Here is a 22,074-nt window from a genome sequence, read left to right on the forward strand (position 1 = left end):
TCGGTGCGCGTAGTGGGTGGATACCTGGGTGGATCTAATTTTCATGTGATTTTTCCAAAACAAACAATGGCTTAAGTCAGTTACGGTTCTACAGTACACATGTGATGTCTTGTGTTTTGGTGACAGCAACCTAAGCTGGCTCTGTGTTGCTAGCTCATGTCTCCAAGAATCCAGTCAACTATTCAGATCGGTGATTTATGACCATCTCTAATGTGCCACAGGTCTACTTTAAGACAAAGCTAGGCTGATGTCATCAAGTGCAAATAGTTAAAGGAGCGGTAAGAAAGCTGTGCTTGAGAGATGTCGTCGACTCTCAACTAAAGTCAGTTTCCATTCCACGAGACAGGCACTGAGCAGGATCTCGTTTTGCTGCCAAGCCATGACTCAAATCTCTATCAATCCTTTAATGAGCGTCAGCAGTCACTGTGCCTCGGGCGACAAGAGAAATAAAGAGCTGCAGTTGCCGGTTTAGGAGGTCCAACAGTAGTGATGTGACTTTATTTTTGCATGACATCTCTTTGTTATAAACACTCGTTTGGTCTCTTTTGTGCTTTCATTTGATTTAAAATAGGTATCATGAGTTGGACATTGAGAAGAGCCTGAGGGATAACCTGAGCTACAAAACACTGATTGAATATCCTGAGCTGCATGTTGTACTCAAAGATCACTGGAAGGACTATCCACTGAAAGGACCAGGTAAAAAAACAAACACACCCACCCTAATCTCAGCCCTTTTTCTCATCTCATCTAACTTTCTGTTATTTTCCCCTGCATGCATGCTTTTCTGCTGATTTCCAAACAACTTTTAGTAACTAAACAACAGGATGAATATATAATGAGTTCAAATACTATGTAGCCCCCAAACGCCAATCTCTCTCCACTCCCCCGATTCCAGCAGCATTGTATCATGTCCTGGTTTCTCCAGCTGAGGCTTTAAGACTTTGTTCCCTTATTTTTCACTATGGCAACATGCTACCCAAAAGGAAATGAGCGTGCTCTGTTCAACATCACTTACACCACCTTAACCTCAACTGCAATTGTGGCCAGAAAGAGGATCAAACATGGCTTATTGCTGAAGATTGACCTCATAAGCTGTGAAGTGAGAATAGACGAGAAAACAGGAGATGAGTCCGTGCTTCTTCTCACCTCTGCGTCACTTTCCACTACTGCTGGGTTTTCAGTGTCGAGAACCATCAGTCGCGTCAAAACAGGACAGCGTGTCACGAAAAGCACGCTCATCCGTTTGGTTCCTGTGAGATGTGTACAGTTCGGTCCAGCTGTGGTTATCGCAGTACTTTCGGTATGATCACAAAAGACCACACAAACACAGTATCACAGTTACTGTCAGAGCCAGACTAGCCGAATGGCGAATGAGATCATTTTTAGTCTGAGTGTGTGCGTGTCTGTGTTTTTAGTGATAAGGCCTCGGTACCACGCTGTTTTCCTATAAGGTTAGCTGTAGAAACACACTGATGATTACACATGCCATGGACTGTGAAGCTAGACGGGAAATGATAACAAGCAATTGGACAGCGTGGCAGCGACTGTATCTGCTGAAGTAATGTTGGGGGTCTGGCAGGCTCCAAGCATGCACCGTGCAGCCAGACAGTTTAAACTGAATTCTATATTTTGTTCTATAAACAGACCTGAAATATGACAGAAGTCTTAGAAAGTACTGTCTGCAGCCCCAACGTAGCCAAAAGGTTAAAGTCAGTTATCTTTGGGTTTCTGTCGCGCAGAGCTCACTCGTCACTTCACTGGAAATGTTGCAGTACCACTCTTGGGTGTCAGATCTACAGGGTGGGCCATTTATATGGATACACCGTGATAAAATGGGAATGGTTGGTGATATTAAAGCCCTGTTTGTGGCACATTAATATATGTGAGGGGGCAAACTCCTCAAGATGTGTGTTGACCATGGTGGCCATTTAGAAGTCGGCCATCTTGAATAAAACGTTTGTTTTTTCAATAGGAAGAGGGCCATGTGACACATCAAACTTATTGGTAATGTCACAAGAAAAACAATGGTGTGCTTGGTTTCAACATAACTTTATTCTTTCATGAGTTATTTACAAGTTTCTGACCACTTATAAGATGTGTTCAATGTGCTGCCCATTGTGTTGGATTGTCAATGCAACCCTCTTATCCCACTCTTCACACACTGATGGCAACACCGCAGGAGAAATGCCAGCACAGGCATCCAGTATCTGTAGTTTCAGGTGCTGCACATCTTGTATCTTCACACCATAGACAATTGCCTTCAGATGACCCCAAAGATAAAAGTCTAAGGGGGTCAGATCGGGAGACCTTTGGGGCCATTCAACTGGCCCACGACGACCAATCCACTTTCCAGGAAACTGTTCATCTAGGAATGCTTGGACCTGGCACCCATAATGTGGCGGTGCACCATCTTGCTGGAAAAACTCAGGGAACGTGCCAGCTTCAGTGCACAAAGAGGGAAACACATCATCATGTAGTAATTTCAAATATCCAGTGGCCTTGAGGTTTCCATTGATGAAGAATGGACCCACTATCGATGTACCCTATATACCACACCAAACCATCACTTTTGTTGTTCCAACAGTCTTGGAGGGATCCATCCAATGTGGGTTAGTGTCAGACCAATAGCGGTGGTTTTGTTTGTTAACTTCACCATTCACATAAAAGTTTGCCTCATCACTAAACAAAATCTTCTGCATGAACTGAGGGTCCTGTTCCAATTTTTGTTTTGCCCATTCTGCAAATTCTGTGCGCCGATCTGGGTCATCCTCGTTGAGATGCTGCAGTAGCTGGAGTTTGTAAGGGTGCCATTTGTGTGTAGCTAATATCCACTGAAGGGATGTTCAACTAATGCCACTCTCCAGTGACATGCGGCGAGTGCTACGCTGTGGGCTCTTGCTGAATGAAGCTAGGACAGCCACTGATATGTCTTCATTAGTGACAGTTTTCTTGCGTCCACATTTTGGCAAATCCAACACTGAACCAGTTTCACGAAACTTAGCCAGGGTGTAGTTACCGTTGCATATCGCTTTCAACATAACACAAGTTGTTCCCAATGCTTCTCTTTTTCTCTCATGACTCTCATGTACATGTTTTAACCTGTTAGAGTTTTACTATAGGAAATAACTGTGTGCAGTCACCTTATAAAAATGGGATTATATTGTTTCAGCTGAACCTGCATCAGCTTGTGCTCCTTTTGCAGCAAAGAATGACAAGGTTGGCCAAGAAAAGGAAACTGCGACCCAAGTTTCGCCATCGCCACAAAGATCTCCCACAACAGGAGAAACCAACATCAGCAGAACTGCCCAAGAGATGGAACCCCCACCACAGAAAAAGGCAAAGAGAGGAGATGAGGAGCAAGAGGAGGGAGAGATCACAGACAGTAGTGATGAAGACGATAAAAATATCCCATGTGATTAAAGCTGCGACGATGCCAAAGATCCCAATAATGACACGAAAGTGACTAAAGATGAAGTGCAGTAGAAGTCGGTGGTGGACAGTGTTGTTATTAATGAACACAGTGACAGCAGCAGGGATCAGTGAATGATGAGGGGATTACTGAAGAAAGAGCGGAGGTCAGCATGACTAAGGAGGGGGCTCTTAAAGAGCCGATGGCTATTCTCATATCCCTGCCTGTGGAGATGAAAATGAGTCAGCTAATGCTGCTGACAGCCGGGGGATTGGAATGACAGTATCCAGATACTGAGGCTGTGACGCTGCACACGTCACAGGAAGTCATCAGTCTTCTGTCAGTTTACTTTAGTCCTTTTTCAGTATTTGTATATAGGTCATTTTCAGTAGCGAGAATAACTGTTAATGAAATGTATTATTATTTGCACTTAGAATCATTTCAGTTTTTATTTTTATACTGACTGATTTCATAAGTGAATCACTGATAATATTTAGGGTTTTGATATTACTTTAATTTCAAAGCAATATATATATGTTAGTAAAATAAATGTGTTAATAACATCTTATTCTGTTAAAAATGTTGTTTTGTTATTAAATGAATTTATTTTAAAAACCATCATCTGTACTAGGATTTGTGTGTTTTTAAATTCAGTTTTTATATTTGTCTGGATTTCTGCTTTGTCAAATAAAATCAGTGTTTGGAAATGTTGGTTTTCATGATACTTATTTCCCCTTTATGTGTAATTCTCATACTGCAAAGATAAAAATATATTTTTATTAACATAGAAAATCTTGTAAACAAAACTCTGAGGCCATCACTGTGTTTGCTGATGTAGCTGTTTGACAGCTGTTTGAGGGTTTGTGATTTTTAAAAAAAAATAAAATAATTTGCATAATGTTAAATCTTCAAATTCTAGGGGCACTTGACACTCAAAAATACAAAAGCTCAATGCAATTTATTTAGTTTCTATATGTGGAAACATGTAAATTTGCTTCCATATGGTGGACAACAGGAAAAGCCCAGAAATGACTTGTATTGAATATGTATTTGTAATGTATTAAGTTCACTGGGCTTTTATGGGCTTTTTCACTAATTTTCAGTCTAGTCCTTGTATCTTATTATCCTCAGAGAGCCACTTAATGCTGACTTTGTCCAAAATCTCAAGGGATTCTCCAATGTTGTCTCCACATAACTGATAACATCACAAAGAACCAATTTTATATGCTCTCGTTCAGAAATTCAGGAAACTGGAGAAGTGGGGGATGTAAAAAAAAAAAAAAAACTAGATTAGCAGTATGTGAAAGTCCTTACGAAACGAAAAGGGAAAAAAAAGGAGGTCCATCTGAAAAAAGTCTGTTTGGCAGTAGCTTAATTTTTCAGCAAGACAAACACACTGCAAGTCCAGAAAAAGTTTTCCTTCGGATCACAAATACAATAAAATGCCATCAGTCATGGACAGGCCTCCCACTGCCTGGACCCAACATCAGGGAAGCTGTGTGGAATCGTCTTGATAGGAAATGGAACAAAATCAACATCCAAAGAGGAGCTTTGAATATCGTTCAAGAAGCCTGGACAACTATTCCCGAAGACTGCTTAAAAAAATGACAAGCTGATAAAGAGTTAAGGCTGTCTTTAAGAATAAACGTGGTCATACAAACTATTGACTTTTACAATTATTAGAATTGTAGAATTGTACAAACTCTGTTGTTGCCTTATGTACTTTATTTCCATGCATGTTTGCACATGTTTCAATAATTTGGTGCACCCACCTTCCATTTTCCTAGCAAAACGTAAAGAAATAGGGGGTGACTCAACTTTTCTTTAAGGTGAGTATCAAGCCCGGTGTCTAGCAACACTTGGTCACGTTTTGGATACAGTCAAAACATGACTCATAAAAGGACCGCAACTACTGAACAAAAGAAACGGTGCTTGTAGAGATCATGTGATATAATCGTAAACTCCAAAGATAATTAATAGCTAAACTAACAATAACCAAAAAATGCAGAAAAGAACTCACGCCCGTCTCACTCTCGTTGAGCAGTGTCTCCCTCTGTTCATTTAAGTGAAAACTTCTGGAAACCAGAAAATTGTTCCTCAGTCACCTTTAAAGTTCAGCAGCTCTCCTTTCTGTCAAGCTTCACTAAGATCATTAGTCTCGTTTTTCCATCAACTAATAAAAATTCATGTTGACATGCTTGTTTTTCCTGACACCTCAGGGTGTCTCCCTGTGTAAATGTACTTACGTATATGGTGCCTCCATGTTCTGTATTCTTACCTAATGTTAGTTTATTGCCACACAACAGCGTGCCAGTAATAACTAACCGTGCAGCCCATTGGTGGGGCCCATGTTTATGGATGTATTTTTATGACCCCTTGCTAACCTTTTTTTGGATGTTAACCCTGATGGACGGCTACCCTTTGATGTCTGCCTTGTGATGACGCATTTTCCACCCTTTTGCAGTTAAGGGCGGTGATCTCACAAGTGATTGTGCCTTAACGCTTCAAATGAGTAGTGCAACTTTAGCATCTGTGTTCCAATTTGGGCATACGTTTTGAACCACACGCTCATATCCAGATAAATCTAGAAACACTTTTCCATGTAAACATTATCAGCCCAAAGCATTGTTCAATGTTTTGGCTTACAGCTTTTAATTTTACTGCTGCAGATCTGAAAATGCTTTCTAAAAAAACTGTTTTTAACAGCTCTCTTGGCTCTGTCTAAAAGTTTTTAAAAAAATCTGCCTACGTGTATCGGAAACAGTCGGATTGTCTTTTTTTCCCACCAGTTGCCTGAGTTTAATAGATATGATTCGTTAATTGTGTTTTATACTGACTGGCGCACAAAGCCTACACAACCAGTAGGGGTGTTTTGTCCTTCAACCAAAAAATAGTGGTGCTTTATTAGATCACTTCATACCCCGTACACTGTTGCTGCATTGTAGCTTCTTCCCTACTGTGTACAGTATACAATCTAATATTTAGAAATTGTTCAAGATCTGTTGTCTGAGCAGTACCAAAGACTACCGCTACAGTACAGTACTAAAGAGTGGCTGCTCCTGGCTCATCTGTTTCTTGTTGTTTCTCATGGCTCTTCTTGTGCTGAATTACCATCTATTTTATTTTAGCAGTTCTCTTAATTTTCCTGTCCCAATAAAGTTACTCAATGTGACCACACAAAAGTTGTGCCTTTGTTGCTGCTTGCTGTTAAAATGAAATTGAGGCTGTTTTTAGTCTGCGGATAGCACAGGCACTGGAAATAATGCCTCTATATTATCTAAATTGCCTTTGAAATTTCTGAAGTCGGTTCCCACTTAATTTTTTCTTAATTTGATGGGTAAGGCTCACTTGTACTGCGTGCAGAGCTGTTTTTCTTTTAACAAGACCAGCTCTGGGGATATGGCTCTGCTGTGGTGACCTAAGGCAGGTACTGAAGCATAAAGTCATGCTTCAAGAGCCAGATGTCACACATCTTTGCATGGCACATTGTGCATCCTAAGAGTTACGTTTTGCAAGCGTACTTCACATTTTTAAATGAAATCTTTTAAGCTTATTTGTGTTCCAAGTGAACAGAAGTACAACTAATCGAGGCCATTTGCTTTCCCCAAATATATTATGTGACATTTTGGATCATCCTACAGTAATAATTTACTGTGGTCTGTTCTTTATCAAGCTCATAGAGCTAATGGGAAATCTGAAGCCACTTATTTTGCAATACTACAAGTTTTCTCTGGTCAACAGACGGTACCTTTTCAGCATGTAGAGATGTTGTAAGATGGAATTATGTGCGAGTACTTTAGTGTAATTTTGCACAGAGCCATATTAAGCCACTTTCAAGGATACACTGTGCCTGAAGGCTCCCATTGAGAGAGTTCTGAAAGTGTGACTCCTAGTAACATTTTATGTAGCATGAGCAAAAGGATAGCATAACTCCACACCTAATTAATTCATAGTTCTTGTCATACTGTCATGTTAGACTAAACCTTCCTGCAACTGGAGACAAGATATGAGAGCCACGTCACTAATAGTTAAACAACCAAACAAGCTGAAATTTAGCATTTACCAACATAAGCTCGCATCCTCTGAACAGACACAAATACTGAAGACAGTGGGGAAATAATTATTTACCCCCTGCAGAATTTGTAAGTTTGCTCTCTTTAAAAAGGAGGATTCTGTGTTCAGATGAACAGAATCCACCTTTTGGAATCACAGATACTTGTTATCTATTGAGACACTCATATAACATATATAAAACACCTGTCCACAGAATCAGTTTTTTCCATTCCAACCTCTTCACGAACATGGGCAAAACCAAAGCGCTGTCAAAGGATGTCAGGGGAAAGATTATAGGCCGACATAAGGCTGGAAAGGGCTACAAGTCCATCAGCAGGAAGCTTGATGAGAAGTTGATGACTGCTGCGGTTACAGAGAATTGGAAGAAATGTAAAATTACCATCAGTCGTCCTTGGTCTGGAGCTCCATGCGAGATCTTACCTCATGGGGTGAGGATGATCATGAGAAAAGTGGTAGATCAGCCCAAAACTACACGGACTGATGGACTGATATCTTGCAACAACTACAAGGTTGCCGTGACCCAAAGACCCATAGTCTAATATGGACACTGGATGACTTTCGCGCATTCACGGGCCAATGGAAGGGACAATGTACCATAAAATTTTGAACAAAAACCTCCTTCCCTTCAATGTTACTTAGGCAGAACACTGAAGATGAGTTGTGGCTGCGTCTTTGAGCATGACAATGACCCAAAACATCTCACCAAAGAAAAAAAGAGTGTCTAAAGAAGAAGCACTTTAAGGTCATAGAGTAGTTTAGCCAGTCTCAAGACCTCAGTCCCATATGAATCTGTGGAGGGAGCTATAGCTTCGAGTTGCTAAAAGCAGTCAAAAAACCTAAAGTATTCAGAGAGTTTCTGTAAAGAGGAGTGGCCCAAACATTCCTCCTGAAATGCGTGCAAACCTGGTGGTCAGATACAAGAAACATCTCGCTGCGCGTGCCAACAAGGGTTTCTCCACCAACTACTAAGTCATATTTTGTTTGGGGATAAAATACTTATTTCACCAAAAGACAAATACAAATCAATGTATAACTTCTATGTAACAGGGTTATTTTCTAAATATTTTATTGGTATTCTGTGTCTCTCCATTACAATGAAACACTGTTCACATGAATATGAATAAAAAATAAAAATAAGGCTGAAATCTTGTCTCTGGACTCGCTCCACAGACATTCCCAGTTGTATGCATGCATTCACTTGTTCCCTTTGTCTGTTTTATGTCAACCTGACAGTCTGAACTAACAGAGCATGCTTGATGTCTATTATCCTTTTGGTATCAGTTCTGGGTTATCGTGGTGAAATCATCCTGAGTTTCTTTCTGATTGTACTTTCTGTTACACGTCAGTGTAGGAACTGTGCACAAGCATTATGATTTTTCCATTTCCCCAGAACTCTTATTTCCCAGCTGTAAACCTGTTCATTGCAGAGAGAATATGAAAAGGACTGTGTTTATACAGATCCTAAGTGCTTTACACTTTACAATGCATTAACCTATTTGCAGAGACATGAGCATTCAATGTGCCCACCTAACCAACAGAAGCAATTAGGACTTTAGTCTTCTTTCAAGGAGACTGGGCATGTGGACAGGAAAATAACCATTAGTCCTGCATTTGGTGGGATGTAGCCTTACAGATTTACATCTTCTTGAAATAATAATGCAAATGTATATTAAAACCATTTTTGAGACTATATTTAATCACATGCAAAATGTGGCTGTAATGAGCGCACTGATTTAATGTGATGGGACACAGTGATGATGAAAAAGACAGGATGCATTATTCTGCTGAAAGCCTTTCAGCAGGCGCCTTTCCTTTTCTTAGCTGACAGGAATGGCAGCCAGTGTGGTCTTCTGCTGCTGTAGCCCATATGCTTCAAGGTTCAACAGAGATGCTCTTCTGCATACCTTGTATGTAATGAGTGGTATTTTGAATTGCTGTTGCCTCTTCTCTATATACCCTAGAGATGATTCTGTGGCAAAATCCCAGGAAATGAGCAGTTCTGAAATGCTCAGACCAGCCCACCAACATCCATGCCACGTTCAAAGTCATTTAAATAAACTTTCTTCCCTGTTCTCATGCTCGATTTGAATTTCTTCAGGCTATCTTGAGTATGTCTACTGGTGTAAATGCACTGATTTGATGCCTTTTGATTGGCTGATATTTGCATAAATGAGCAATTAAACAGTTAAACCTAATGCAGCTGCTGGTGAGTTTATGTGATTACCTTGTATTGGAGTGCTAGTCTTGAAGAGATCTCTGCTTAGGCACTCTAAAGCTCTGCTGAAAGACTTGTGCTGGTCATAGACTAAATTACGAAGTGATTGTTGGCAGCTGACTGACTTTACTGATCAAGCATGTTAAACCTTCTTTTGGCTGTCGTGGCTGTTGTGGTTAAGTTGGAGATGCTGCTCCATGTGAAGGAATTCAAGTTTTTAAAAGCCATCAAAGGCAAGATGGAGACTGGTGCAGCACTGGCATTTGGAGTGATGCGGGCATTTTAATAATACCTATCGAGATTTCAGACCTCATTTATAGTCATGAATTCAGTGGGAGTATATAGAGTTCTCGCAGCAGGATGAAGCTCAGCGAGACTCTTGCTCCTGTGCATGTAAAGAAGCCAAGGTAGTTAGAATGTTTAAAGAGTTCTGTTGGAAAGAGTTCCTGTGGATGTCATTATAAGTCCCACCTTGCCTGCAATATGAAATGGGATTGTAAGCTTTCAAATGGGAGTTTTTCGAATCTACTCGAAGTCTGTGTTTTCTATCTGAAAGAGCTGGCATTAAGAGCGCTAGTTGTAAGACAGCATTTAGTAAGCGTATACGTGTCTCTTTTTTTAATATTTTTGTGTGTTGACCCAGTTACCAATTGTGAAAAGCAGAGAAACGCAGGAACTTTTTAGCCCACGAAGCCTAAAGTCACTGCTACTATTCATTAGCTACTTTTCCATGCTACAGCTGTGGTCAGTTCCAGAGATCAAAAGATGCAGAAAAAACATCAGAAATGGTTTTACAGGCGAAAGTAGGTGGCAATATAATGACTGAAGACTTTCAAGCCCTTATCCCTTCACAATGGTGGAAACTGAGCTGCAATTACCCAGCATGGGGGAAACAAAAGACTTGGAAAATGCATTAAGCCTTGTCACTTAGTGTTCCACAGCAACATCAGCAAACCCTGCAGCCCAATGCTGCTCGAGAGTTCAAAGCACACTTTTAAATGCTAACCGAGAAGAATTTTTATTTTATTGCATTAGATATTGTGGAGCAGATTTCAATTATCTTGATTTTCTCTGAACTTATGTTTCACACATTGAAGTTTTTAATGTCTATTAGGAGCATATCTGCATGGATCATTAAAGTCTATAGCATCTGCTTTTGGGAAATAATGTCCAATATATTTCTATTTTTTTAAGAACTTTCTGCACTAATCAGTTTCTGTTTGAGAAATTGTTCTGTTTAAATGCCTGCAGCTGGTATGACGATCTGCAATGTGGTCTAAAGATATTTGGTCATCCAGCTGAGACACTGACTATTTTTAAAGATTAAACAGATGGAGCACTTCACAAAGTTTTAAGGACTTGAGGTGTCTCCCAAAATCATTTTTCTCAGAAGATTATTAGATAACTTGTCATATTTTCTATTTCCATGACTTTATATTAAAAGATTTATTAAACTATAATCCCAGGAATTAGGTGGTGCATTGAATAGCATGTAATAATGATTTACAGGTGATAATGAACATCAAAAAACTATGTAGGTTTAACCGTACTTACCGACTACAACCACTGTTGTGCGGATGACATGTAGATGGTTGATGTGAGAGAACAGAATGAGATGGATGCAGATGATCTGCTCTGGTGACCCCCAAAGGGAACAGCCAAAAGATTGCTCACACAATTTCATATAACCAAATCATGTATCTTGACTCGTCTGTGCTAAGAACCACCGGGTCCCAAATGCATGAGCCTCAGCATGTGTAACGAGTGTTTTCAGTGAGAAGAAACACAAGGAATCATGTGACAGATGATGATGGCACCATAGTCTTTTGAGAATCCCAAAATCTAGTGAGATTTAGTCATCTACCAAATACCTCTAAAATATGTAGAAGTAGTGCTGTTGAAATATGATTCATTTACTTTTCTTCTTTGCTGCACATTGCATCCACGTTTGATTTAGCTCAAATTTTACAGCTGGGAGTGACGCAACGCTCCCATGAATCTGGTGGACAGCAGTTTGGACTGTTGCCACAAAGCAAGAACGTCCTGGGGTCAAATCCACCACCTGATCTGTGTGGGGTTTGCACGTTGTCCCTGTGTCTGCGTGGGATGTTTTCAGGTACTCCAGCTTCCTTGCACAGAATACACGCAGTTAGTGGGGTTAGGTTAACTAGTGATTCTAAATTGTCCATACATGAGTGTGATTGGTTGTCTGTCTCTCTGTTAGCCCTCTGACAGACTGGTGATTGGTCCAGTGTGTACTAACCTCTTGCCCTATGGCCCCTAGTCCCTCGCCACCCTGAAGTGGATAAGGGTGGCGAGGACACTAGCTTGTGAATCCCCCATACTATGAAGCCACACTTTCCATCTGTAGTCTCTTCATTTCACCTGCTGGCTGAAGATCAACACCCAATAACAATGTGCCGACTTTTTTCTGAGTCACTTTTCACATTCTTCTCTTTCTTTTTTTTCTTACAATGGCACCGCGGCAAAAGGCAAACCCTCTTGAAAACTCAACAAAAGAATGTTTCTGCCAATAAGAGGGGCTTTCAGTACCATCAGCCTATTTATCCTTAATGTCAAACTTGCAGTGTTGGGAGACAAACAGCTCCTGACTGTGTGACCTCATTAGCCTGCCCATGTCGAACGATAGAAAGAGGAGTAAATGCCAGTGTTAGCTCAGCTGACAGAGTTGGAGATGATTCATTGCAGAAATCCATTAGTCTGAGACTCGAGACGCCCAACAATTAAGCTCTGCCTCTCCCATCAATGTGCGGCTTGTTAGAGCTAATAATCACGGTAGTAGCCAGCGTCCCTCTGGGACATCCCAAACAATCCAACAGCCTGGGAGGGAACTGACTCGGATTTTCCCTTAAGCCCACTCATCATTTATTCTTATGTAATTGCCAGAGGGTATCTGGTGGGTGTGTCAGGAGATATTTACTGCCGCTGTTGCGTTGTGTGAAAGGGTCCCACACCCTGTCAGGATCTGGGGAAAAAAGGGTGCCTTTTACATCATTCTTTTTACCATGAGAGTATTATGCAAAATAGCAGCGCTACAATGATACCTATGATGTTGAGCAAGTTTTCAGACACACATTTCACAGCAACAACTCTTTAAAACGTGCAGGTCTTAACAGGTGTGTGAGTCTAGACAGAAATCACACACAGCATGCTGTTTCCTCCTTTGTCCAGCAGATGGTAGGTTATGAAACAAGTATCTGTATGCAACCCTTCTTTCTCCTTGCTCCTGGGTTGCTTACAACAGTGAGCATTAACCTGAGGTTGTAGATGGAGGGGGTAAAGGGCTGTAAAAGAGTTGACATCAGCTCTCAGCAGCATCCAGCGGGTTGTAATGGCCACTCTCAGTCCTGTTAGCTTCTGGTTGCACTGCATTACGTAGTTGCTTGATGAGACTTTAATGCTAATGTCTTTGTCATATAAACACTTTATTTTTTGGTTTAGGGAGTGAGGTAGTCACCGAGCAATTTAATTGCAGGGGCGCCTGTGTGAGAGAGAGCGATAGATTTTACAGGTTTGTGCTGTGTTTGCTTGAAGACCACAGTTATTTCACCCACACTCCCCTCTTTTTGGAAAAGGAATTCTTTTTTGACATAGTAAAGGCTGAGGAATTGTAAGTCTCTACATTGACCAAAAGCACTGCTCACATAACGTACAGATGCCATTACATAACCAAGTGTGCTGCATTCAGTTATCAAAACAAATGAGTCTGATTGCATTGCAACGTCCCAGCCATGAAAGACAGGGAGGGAAATTTTCTTTTTTTGGAAGGAGCAGAAAGGGAAAGAGTGAGAAAAAAGAAAAACAAAGCACCCTGAAAGTGTTTGGACCCTTTAGTCACACATCTTTGTGATTAGGTAGACCTCAGAAGCCTTTCATGTGTAAAACTTCAGTGAGCACATCCTGTGCGGTGTGTGGCGTGTCCTGCTCGGCCTCTCATTAAATACACTCGATTGAGATTTATTTCCAGGAGCTATGTGGGAAAGTTATGCGGAAGTGGCACATTGTGTGAGATTAGACAGGTTTTTTTTCCCTTACTTGCCAGGAGATAAAAATGCCTTCTGTGGACACAAACGAGAACTCGGGAGGGTTCGTGTATATTTGGAAAATTTCCTCAGCTGAAGTGAACATGTTGCACTGAAATATTTTCCAACATCTGCCACCCATCAGGATGTCTGCTTTCTGAGCCACTGCTGCATTCCTGAGCCGCTCCCTCTACCTGGATGAAAAACAAGAAGAAGAAGAAGAAGAAAACCCTTCCTGTCGTTCTCCTCAGCGCGATGCTTCTAAATGGCTACCATTGTGCAAACGTCAGATCCTGTGAGAACTAGCACAAGTTTTTTTCTTTTTTTCAGGTTGTTATTCTTCAATCATACATTCCATACTTTTATGGATTTCATGAACCTTAAGGTTATAAAACTTAAATCGGAGGCTTAAATCATACAGAATGAGTCTATTAAAGAATAAAACGGCAGAATATGAGTCGAGAAGCGTTAATGTGATGGTAGCAAAACACTGTTTTAGTGCCCTTGAAAACCACAGTTTCTAATACCAACTGTGTTACCCCTGTTTCCTGCTCTTTGCTTGTTTCTGTCTCATAGCAGTATTCATGCCTCTTAAACCAAAACCTGGAAGGGAGAGTTAAGTCCTCCCTGCTCTGTTTGACTGTTTACAACTGTTTAGCAGACCCCTGCAATTTAAGAGCCAGCAGGGGCCAATGCATCTAATTCACTTTTTAAAGGTAGCTGCTAAAGAGTAGTCAATTTGGTAATGCTGTGTGAAAAAAAGAAAACAAGAATGAAATAAAAAGAAAAGGGTAACTGGGAATGTATTCATGATATACAATAATTCCATTGTCCTTGTTGCATGGTGTCTAATCCCAGCCCATTCAGCGCAGCACTTAAGATTCTTGGCATACTCCCATACTCATTGCTACTCATGAACTTAATCTTTTTTTTTCCTCTTCTCAGAATCGGTCAAGTGTGTGGCTTAGCCAGATCAAATGAAAGCAAACTAGCTCGCTGCAGAATGGCATTCCAAAAGCACAAAAAGTCAGGAGAGCAAGCCTCCAAGGTTGTGTTATATAAGAGCAGAACGAGCCGCTCGGTGTCTGTCTGAGAATCTGTTGGCTCTATTGAATGATATAACAGAGGGCTTAAATATCCCCGGTGCGCCGTTTGTTTGTCCCGTCCCGCAGTGCAGTCTGAACAGACTCGACTCTGGGCTCGTCGTGTTTCATATAAATAAATCAGTTTTATTGTAGCATATAAAATTAAATCATTTTACAATTTATTCCAGTATGACACATAATATCCAAATAAAGTAGCTACATTATTTTATTTTGATAAATAATATTAATAACAATAATAATAAAAAAAAACATTCATTCATCCTTTGACATGTTTCGCTTTGTCTTTTTTTCTTTCTTTTTTTCTCATGAAGGGAGGTCAATAGCTGCCACAAAACATGAACAATAATGCCCACGTCAGGAAGGAATGAAACCGCGCGCCTGTTAAACAAGTCGAGAGTTTACATTTCATCGTCTGGTGTCTTTTTTTTCTTTCTCTAAAAAAAAAAAAACAACCAAAGATACAACATGATAATGCTAATTGAAGTTGCGCATGTGCATATCTACATATACACACACAAGTCTACAGTCTGGGTCATGTCTGGTGTACGGGATCAAAATATACACAGTGAATCGATATCAGCGACTAAGATTAATGTACAAATATTAATTACATCTTGCTCCTTAACGAAGCTACTTCAAATGCTCCAATTAATACGAAGCAGTTCATATTAGGCATGCTGAGTCACAGCAAACAGTGCACTTCATTAAGTCCTCATGATGTAAGCCAACAATTCCTTGGGAATCTCGTTACAACAAGAAGCTGGTAGTTGATTGGTGGTCTATTTACACCCCTGCTTTCATCTAGACTGCCATTGGCTGCCAATGATGCTGCTGCTGCTGCTGCTGATCTCTTTCTCTCACGGAGGGGTTTTGGCTGCTCCTCACCAATCAGTCTCTGAACTTGTGGATGTCGTTGGAGAGGCGGTAGAAGGGATAGGAGGCTTCGTTGGCATGGGGACAGTTGTAGGTGCACTTGCAGGACTCAATCATCATGATGTTCTTGTAGAAGGTCTCGCCGTCCTCACAGCGGAACTTGACGCGGATGGTTCTGGTGTCGTGGGGGCTGCAACAGCGGCTGTCCATGCAGGTTCCGCAGTACCTGGGTCTGTACTTCTTCAGGCTGGAGCAGCCGGCGTAGGTGAACTTCACCGGCTGGCTCGATCTCTTAGTTCTGCTGCACTTCTTTCCCTTCTGCAAGAAGAATGGGCACAAGAGCGACAATTGTCAGTTGCGCACTGAGACCCAGCTGTAGCATACCTTCAACATCATGCGTGCTTCCATTGGATTGGTTCAGCTAGCTGGCTCGAGCTTACCTTCAGACTGGAGTAAGGTGACTGGGTGCATGGCCGCACTTCGCAGATTCTCGACTCTCTGACCAGCTTGCATTCACTGTTGTTGTTGGTGACTCGGGTGGAGATGCCAGTTCCACAGCTCTTGGAGCACTGGGACCAGGGTGTGGTTTGAACGATGCACTTCTGGCTCTCGAACATGTGGTGGACTTCCGGCTGTGGTCTGTATGCTATGATTAAAAAGAAGCAATGAAAACATTAGTGAATCTGAATGCAGTTTATTTTACCATCTCAGTTGAACCCAGAAGAAAAACCTTCAGAATTAAAGACTGCTTTCTTACCTGGTAGGGACTTCAGCCCTCCCTTGACAATTGAAATGAGCTCATTCCTGTTGGTGAGATCATCTTCCAAATCCTTCATCACTGAGTCTTTGCCAAAGATCTTCTCTAGGATGTCTGTCTCCTTGCTGTCATCACACACCCACTCTTCACAGCACTGGCCTGCTACCTTGACCAGCCTGGGGTTGGCACAGCCCAAGTTGGGAAGAGAGAGCTCCTGCGGGCATAGCGGTACGCATCCCACTGCCCCATCAATGCATGTGCACTGGTGTTTGCAGTTGGGCTGGAAGCTCTCTCCATTCTGGTAGATCCTGCTGTTGTACTCACATGGTCTGCCCTCTGACTTGGCTGCAGCAAGCGGGGAGAAAAAGGAAAAAAACAGAGGGTGAGGAATGTTATTCTTTCCTGCTTTGCTCAAAGAAGTCTGCTGAAGACATCACATGGCTGCCAGATAAGGATCAGTTAAACTGTGAAATTCTTCAGGCTGCCTGTGAGGAGTCTTTTTCCCTCCACAGTGGGCTGCCTGTGCTTTGAGGTTCAGACTAGTTTCCTCCTAGCTGCATTCCATAGTGTTGAAATCACATAGGTTCCCATATTCTTGAATAATAATCCCTCTTATTAAAAAAAAGTCTTCAGGCTAAGTCATGAGGCATGCACATCTGGAGGAGGATGATCTTTATACATACCTCGGCAGATGCCACGAGTAGTAGCAGCAGCAAAACTGGCCCCAAAGTTACACTCCAGTCCTTTAGTGTGGTCACAGGGCTCGGTCAGACTACAGTCCTCGTTCAGCTGCCTGGCGCAAACTTTGCAGCAGCCGCAGCCATCCAGGACGACACTCACGCCGGGTGCGCACTGGGGCATCTCCCGAGGGCAATCACACACGGAGGGGCAGGAGGTGGAGGAATAGGAGGAGAGGACCTGTATAACCAAAAAAGAAAAGAAAAACACAAAACCATCTTTTAGAAACGTTTAAAATCAAGCGACATAGAATGGCTTACAACAAGATAAACTTAGTCTCAAAAGAGCAGCTTCTCCTCTCTCTAACTAAATGTAGGGAATTAAAACCGCAAAACGTTTCTCTTTATATTTCAGTGAAGAGTGAGAGAGGGAGACTCACCAGGTTAAAGCTTCCGAGGAAGGCAACGACAACAGTAAGCACCAGCATCTTGGATAAATTTCTTGTGCGCGTTCAAAAGGAATCCTGCTCTCGGTGTAAGGAAAAGTCTGTCTTCGGAGGAGTCCTTAAGTATTCCCTCTCTTAGCCGTTTGTCTCTCTTAATGTCTTTGCTGGTAGTCTCTATCGTCAGAGGCTCCTTTAGAGTAGAAGAAGCTCTCAGTGAAGCGCTTGCAGTCTGCTGAGGTCCGGCCACCTCTGTACTTTTATACTATAGTGAGAAGCTGACGTCGTCGCTGGCCTGCCTGCTGAACTGTTCCCAAACTATGCCAGGAATGTTTCTCGGCGCATTTTCCATCCAAGACCTAAGCTCCACCCTGTCTAAACCTTTCTCTTTTTTTTCTCTCTCTCTTTCCCAAATGGATTTTTCCCCCCTGGATCCCATCTGAACACACTTTTCCGTCTCACATTTTTCCCTTCTTGTTTATCCCCCCTTTCATTTTCTTCCTCTGCTCGCCCCTCACGTCTATCACATCAGCTTCATTTGGGTTTTTTTTTCTGAAGTGGTGAACTTGAGATGCTTTATTGTCACTTTTGTGTGTGTGTGTGTGTGTGTGTGTGTGTGTGTGTGTGTGTGTGTGTGTGTGTGTGTGTGTGTGTGTGTGTGTGTGTGTGTGTGTGTGTGTGTGTGTGTGTGTGAGTGTCAGCCGTTGAATTTTAGAGTCACTTGTCTTCATATAAGAATGCCATGTCGCAGAATATCCCCAAAATAGCATCCCAAGACATAAAGATCAGATCAGAAGTTTGAACAAAACTTTATTATGGATCAATTTAAGTGTCAGTTATGCAGTTGAACATGTTCGACTGTTGCTGATTACTGTGTCAGGCATGCTTTTGCCTACACAGTAATTAGGCGCAGATCAGTTGATTAAATACACTTTTACAAGACGATGAACACGTTTAAAATAACCGTACGAGCTTTTCTCTTAAAGGTGTAGGCAGAAATACGTTGAACAGTCTATTTCTGGCTCTCCGGTGCCTTTATTCAGGGGAGCTAAGCATTACCAGATGCGCACCAGAGCTCAGACGTAACAATATTGCCATATTTGGTATGGCAGTAGCTTGCATTATTAACATATTTCTCTCCCCCTTGGCCAGCATTCCTGACAGCATAAAGGCTTGTTAAATATGTTCTTCATGCAGGGAAATTCCTTTTCCTTTCATCCTTTGAAGCAGTTTTGCCCCCCTTACACACTCACACAATGTGTCCATCATGTTTCGTGGGGGGAAGAAAGAAAGTGGGTCCTGCTGTAGGTGAAGTGATCTAATTTTCCGCAAGAGATGCGGTGATGTTAGTGGTGTTTGGTGGGGGGAGACAAACACTTGGGTCTTTGTCTTAGTTTTTAACAACCCGAGTCTCAATAAGTCTCTTCCACCTGAGTTTTGAAATGATTCCGAGTTATAATAGCTTTGACCAGGTGGCAGCGAAATGCGTAAAGACGAGATATAAACCGTTGTTATTGTCACGACGGGATGGCAGATTCCAAACAGGATTTCTTTTTTCTTTTCTTTTTTGCATGAGGGCAAAGAGTTTGTGTTTGTAAGGATCGGACATTTCACTTCTCCCCTCTTCCCTGTAGCCTTATGTGTAGACTTTACATAACGGTACAGTGAGACAGCAGCACTGAGCAAGACGGCTGAAGAGCCTCTCCGGTGAGTTTGGACTTCCTTTGTTTTTTTTGTTCTGTTTTGATTTTCATTTTCCTCTAGTGAGCCTAACATTGGTGGCTACCCTCAGAATAAAATCCCCTTTATATGATAATAGAACATAGCAGATACATTTCTTCTAAAAAAAAAAAAACCAGCCACAAAAATAAATAACCCTTGGTAAAGCGTCTTCTTCTTTGTTTTCTCGCAAGAGACACTTTTTAAAAGATCTTTTAATAGCCTATAGGTTTCCCCACGTGGACTGATTGTCGTGGTTGTTATTTTTGTGGCCATATTTTTATAATTCCAATTCAAGACACTAGATGGTGATGTGTAAGGAATAACTGGTGGATGACCATTTTTTTTATTATTATAATTTAAAGACTGACCAGAATCCAAACGTCAAACCATCTTTAAATAGAGGAGGATGTATTCATGTGATAACAGTCCTTGTCCGTGAAGCCTCTTACTCACGTCTGTGTGAGTATTCAGAATGGAGATGGACGTGTGGGTGCAGCCTTTTTGGATAGGGGGTGTGTCTTTGTGAGCACATGTGTAGTGTTCCTGTGTGCATTGCAACGCTGTATTATGAAAATGGGTCTCTATTTTTGTGGCAGTTATACAATTTTTTAAAGGGAGATTTCTATTGTGGCCCTGACAGAACGCACTGAAAATTTAGAAACAGCTACAAAATCACGGAAAAACACAACGGAAGTTAAATAAAGTACAATAGAAATAGAAAAAAACAACACAGTAGAATTTGAATGAAACACAACGGAAGTTGAATAAACAAATGGTAAGAAATGCTGCCAAAAGCGCACAAAACGCAACAGAATTCAAATAAAACACAATAGAAATAGAAAAAAACACAAGTGAAGTTTAGGAAAACAAGAGAAATACAATGAAAAATGCAGCAAAAGCTCAGAAAAAACTCAAAAAACAATCTAAGTGATTTTGGGGAGATAATTTGATGGACCAGCTGCAGAAGTGACAAGCAAACAGTAGGTAGCTAACATCAAACATGCACAATATTATATGAGTTGTGTGATTAAAACACATGTTACAAATCCAATAAGTCTTGAAGCGTTTTAAGGGGCAAACCTTTGCATGTTTTCCTTTCTTGTTATTCCCACAGCTGTTTGGTCACGTTGTCTCCACTGAAACATTTCACTTGTACTTTTTTGTGAATTTGTTTATTTTTCTCCTTCTGTTGTGTTTTTGTCAACTTCTGTTGTATTTTTTCTGTTTTCATTGTGTTTTGTATGCTTTTGTGGTCATTTTCTTTTTAAATTTCCTGATGTTTTCTTAAGTTACAGTGCATTTGACCTCTCAGGACAACCGTAGATATCCCACACTGAGACCCTCTAACACACGTCCAGCATGGTTAGGCTGGATAAAGACACAGTGTGTTAAGCAGGCTTGATGAGGAAAGTTGATTTTTTTTTAAGCTTAATCGTGCATTTAATTCCACAAATGTATGTAAAAATAAACACTGAAGTGGGAGAACACTCCTTTAATGGTCATTTATATTATTGCTTTGTTTGATTGTCCACTTCTCAGTTGTCCTTTAGTGTTGTAATGGTTTTATGCCTACCTCTGTGTGTGTATGACAGCATGTTTGCATCCGTCCCAGTGTTACAATGATGGGAAGCAGTGTTTTCATTTTACGTCAGTGGAGAATAACACGCAGCAATATTCATTCCATTATTCCCCGTTCATTTTAGGAAACATTCCAAAAGCTGGATGTGCGTCTTTTGTTGTAATTGCCCTTGCCAAATAGTTTCCACTAAAGCCATCGGAGAGCCCCTCACGCAAACAACACACATTACGGTCCTTTGACCTTCGTGATGATGAGGGACTCGCTCTCCTTCTTGACAGAATCGATGATTGGATTGTTGTCACTGCTCTGCATCTGAGCGACTTCAAAGCCTCTGGCTGGGAAGTCTAAGCAGTTTCAACGTTGACCAATGCTTGAGAGATTCCAAGGCTCACTGTGACGGAAGCCCATTATCAGAACCCATCAGGACTGCATGACCTTCAGGAAGTCTAGACGGGTGGCAGCCCTCAGCTTCCTTATTTATGTTTAAGACACGGATGGACCAGGATCTACATGTTTAAACAACAGATTCCATTGTACTGTAGCCAAGACAGATGTCATAACTAGCATGCAGTTTGTACTAGCAACATTTCCTTCTTCTGTCAGCTCACGGAGAAGCAGGAAATTTGATGAGTTACAGCTTGTTTGCATATGAATGGCTGCTTAGATTAAGCAAGCAATTAAAACGCAGAGTCCAGTTCTGAAGAAATATAAATCTGACAAGTTCACAAGAAGACAAACACATGAGATCACACTTTCACACGAATTTCTGATGTAACTTTGTGATACCAGACTTCCTGATTCATTAAGAAGGAAATCAGCTTAGTGAAGGTTGACCTCAAGTGCTTAACTGTTATATCATTGTTATATTGGCACAGACAGTGTTCACTACGGTGTTGTTCAAGGATATTTTTCGAAAGATAATTTCATTTTGGGTCTGATGATAATTTGGATTGTGCTTTCCTTTTTTGTTGTTTGCTTACTAGTGCTCTGAAATATGTTCTGATTCTGTAATCTGCTGTAGTTTCACATTGCACAAAGATGTAGTAAACCGAGGGTGCTAATTATCACGTAGTTGCCCATAACAGGTCATTTCCTTTGCACATCCAAATGCATTTCTGTGTTTGGTAAAAGATGGGAGGAATCTTTCGTCTTTTGCATTCTTGTTTTTTTAGTCAT

At 41.2% G+C, this 22,074-nt stretch overlaps 3 protein-coding genes across 4 annotated transcripts in view; 2 read left to right on the forward strand and 1 right to left on the reverse strand.

Annotated features, from left to right (window-relative positions):
* znhit6 (zinc finger HIT-type containing 6) overlaps nucleotides 1–3,909 on the forward strand; it is a 45,082-nt gene extending 41,173 nt beyond the window's left edge. The window contains exons 9-10 of one of the 2 annotated variants that reach the window (XM_026147485.1): nucleotides 572–696; nucleotides 3,170–3,909. In XM_026147485.1, coding sequence (XP_026003270.1) covers nucleotides 572–696; nucleotides 3,170–3,420 — 376 coding nt within the window. In that variant the 3' untranslated portion in view covers nucleotides 3,421–3,909. The remainder of the gene's footprint in view (nucleotides 1–571; nucleotides 697–3,169) is intronic. The other variant, XM_026147486.1, reaches the window with a different exon arrangement.
* Nucleotides 3,910–15,103: 11,194 nt separating this feature from the next.
* ccn1 (cellular communication network factor 1) lies at nucleotides 15,104–17,924 on the reverse strand. The gene is made up of 5 exons (XM_026148135.1): nucleotides 17,595–17,924; nucleotides 17,161–17,395; nucleotides 16,478–16,822; nucleotides 16,161–16,366; nucleotides 15,104–16,038 (listed from the first exon to the last, which is right to left on the reverse strand). Exons 1-5 carry the CDS (start codon nucleotides 17,640–17,642, stop codon nucleotides 15,736–15,738), a joined length of 1,137 nt encoding a protein of 378 aa, XP_026003920.1. The 5' UTR covers nucleotides 17,643–17,924; the 3' UTR covers nucleotides 15,104–15,735.
* Nucleotides 17,925–18,886: 962 nt separating this feature from the next.
* The window catches only part of ddah1 (dimethylarginine dimethylaminohydrolase 1), an 82,886-nt gene continuing 79,698 nt past the window's right edge, over nucleotides 18,887–22,074 (forward strand). The window contains exon 1 of the mRNA XM_026148137.1: nucleotides 18,887–19,304. The gene's annotated coding sequence lies outside the window, so the exon portion shown is untranslated. The remainder of the gene's footprint in view (nucleotides 19,305–22,074) is intronic.

The sequence above is a fragment of the Astatotilapia calliptera genome, chromosome 17 (assembly GCF_900246225.1).
Source record: "Astatotilapia calliptera chromosome 17, fAstCal1.2, whole genome shotgun sequence".
Lineage (NCBI taxonomy): Eukaryota > Metazoa > Chordata > Actinopteri > Cichliformes > Cichlidae > Astatotilapia > Astatotilapia calliptera.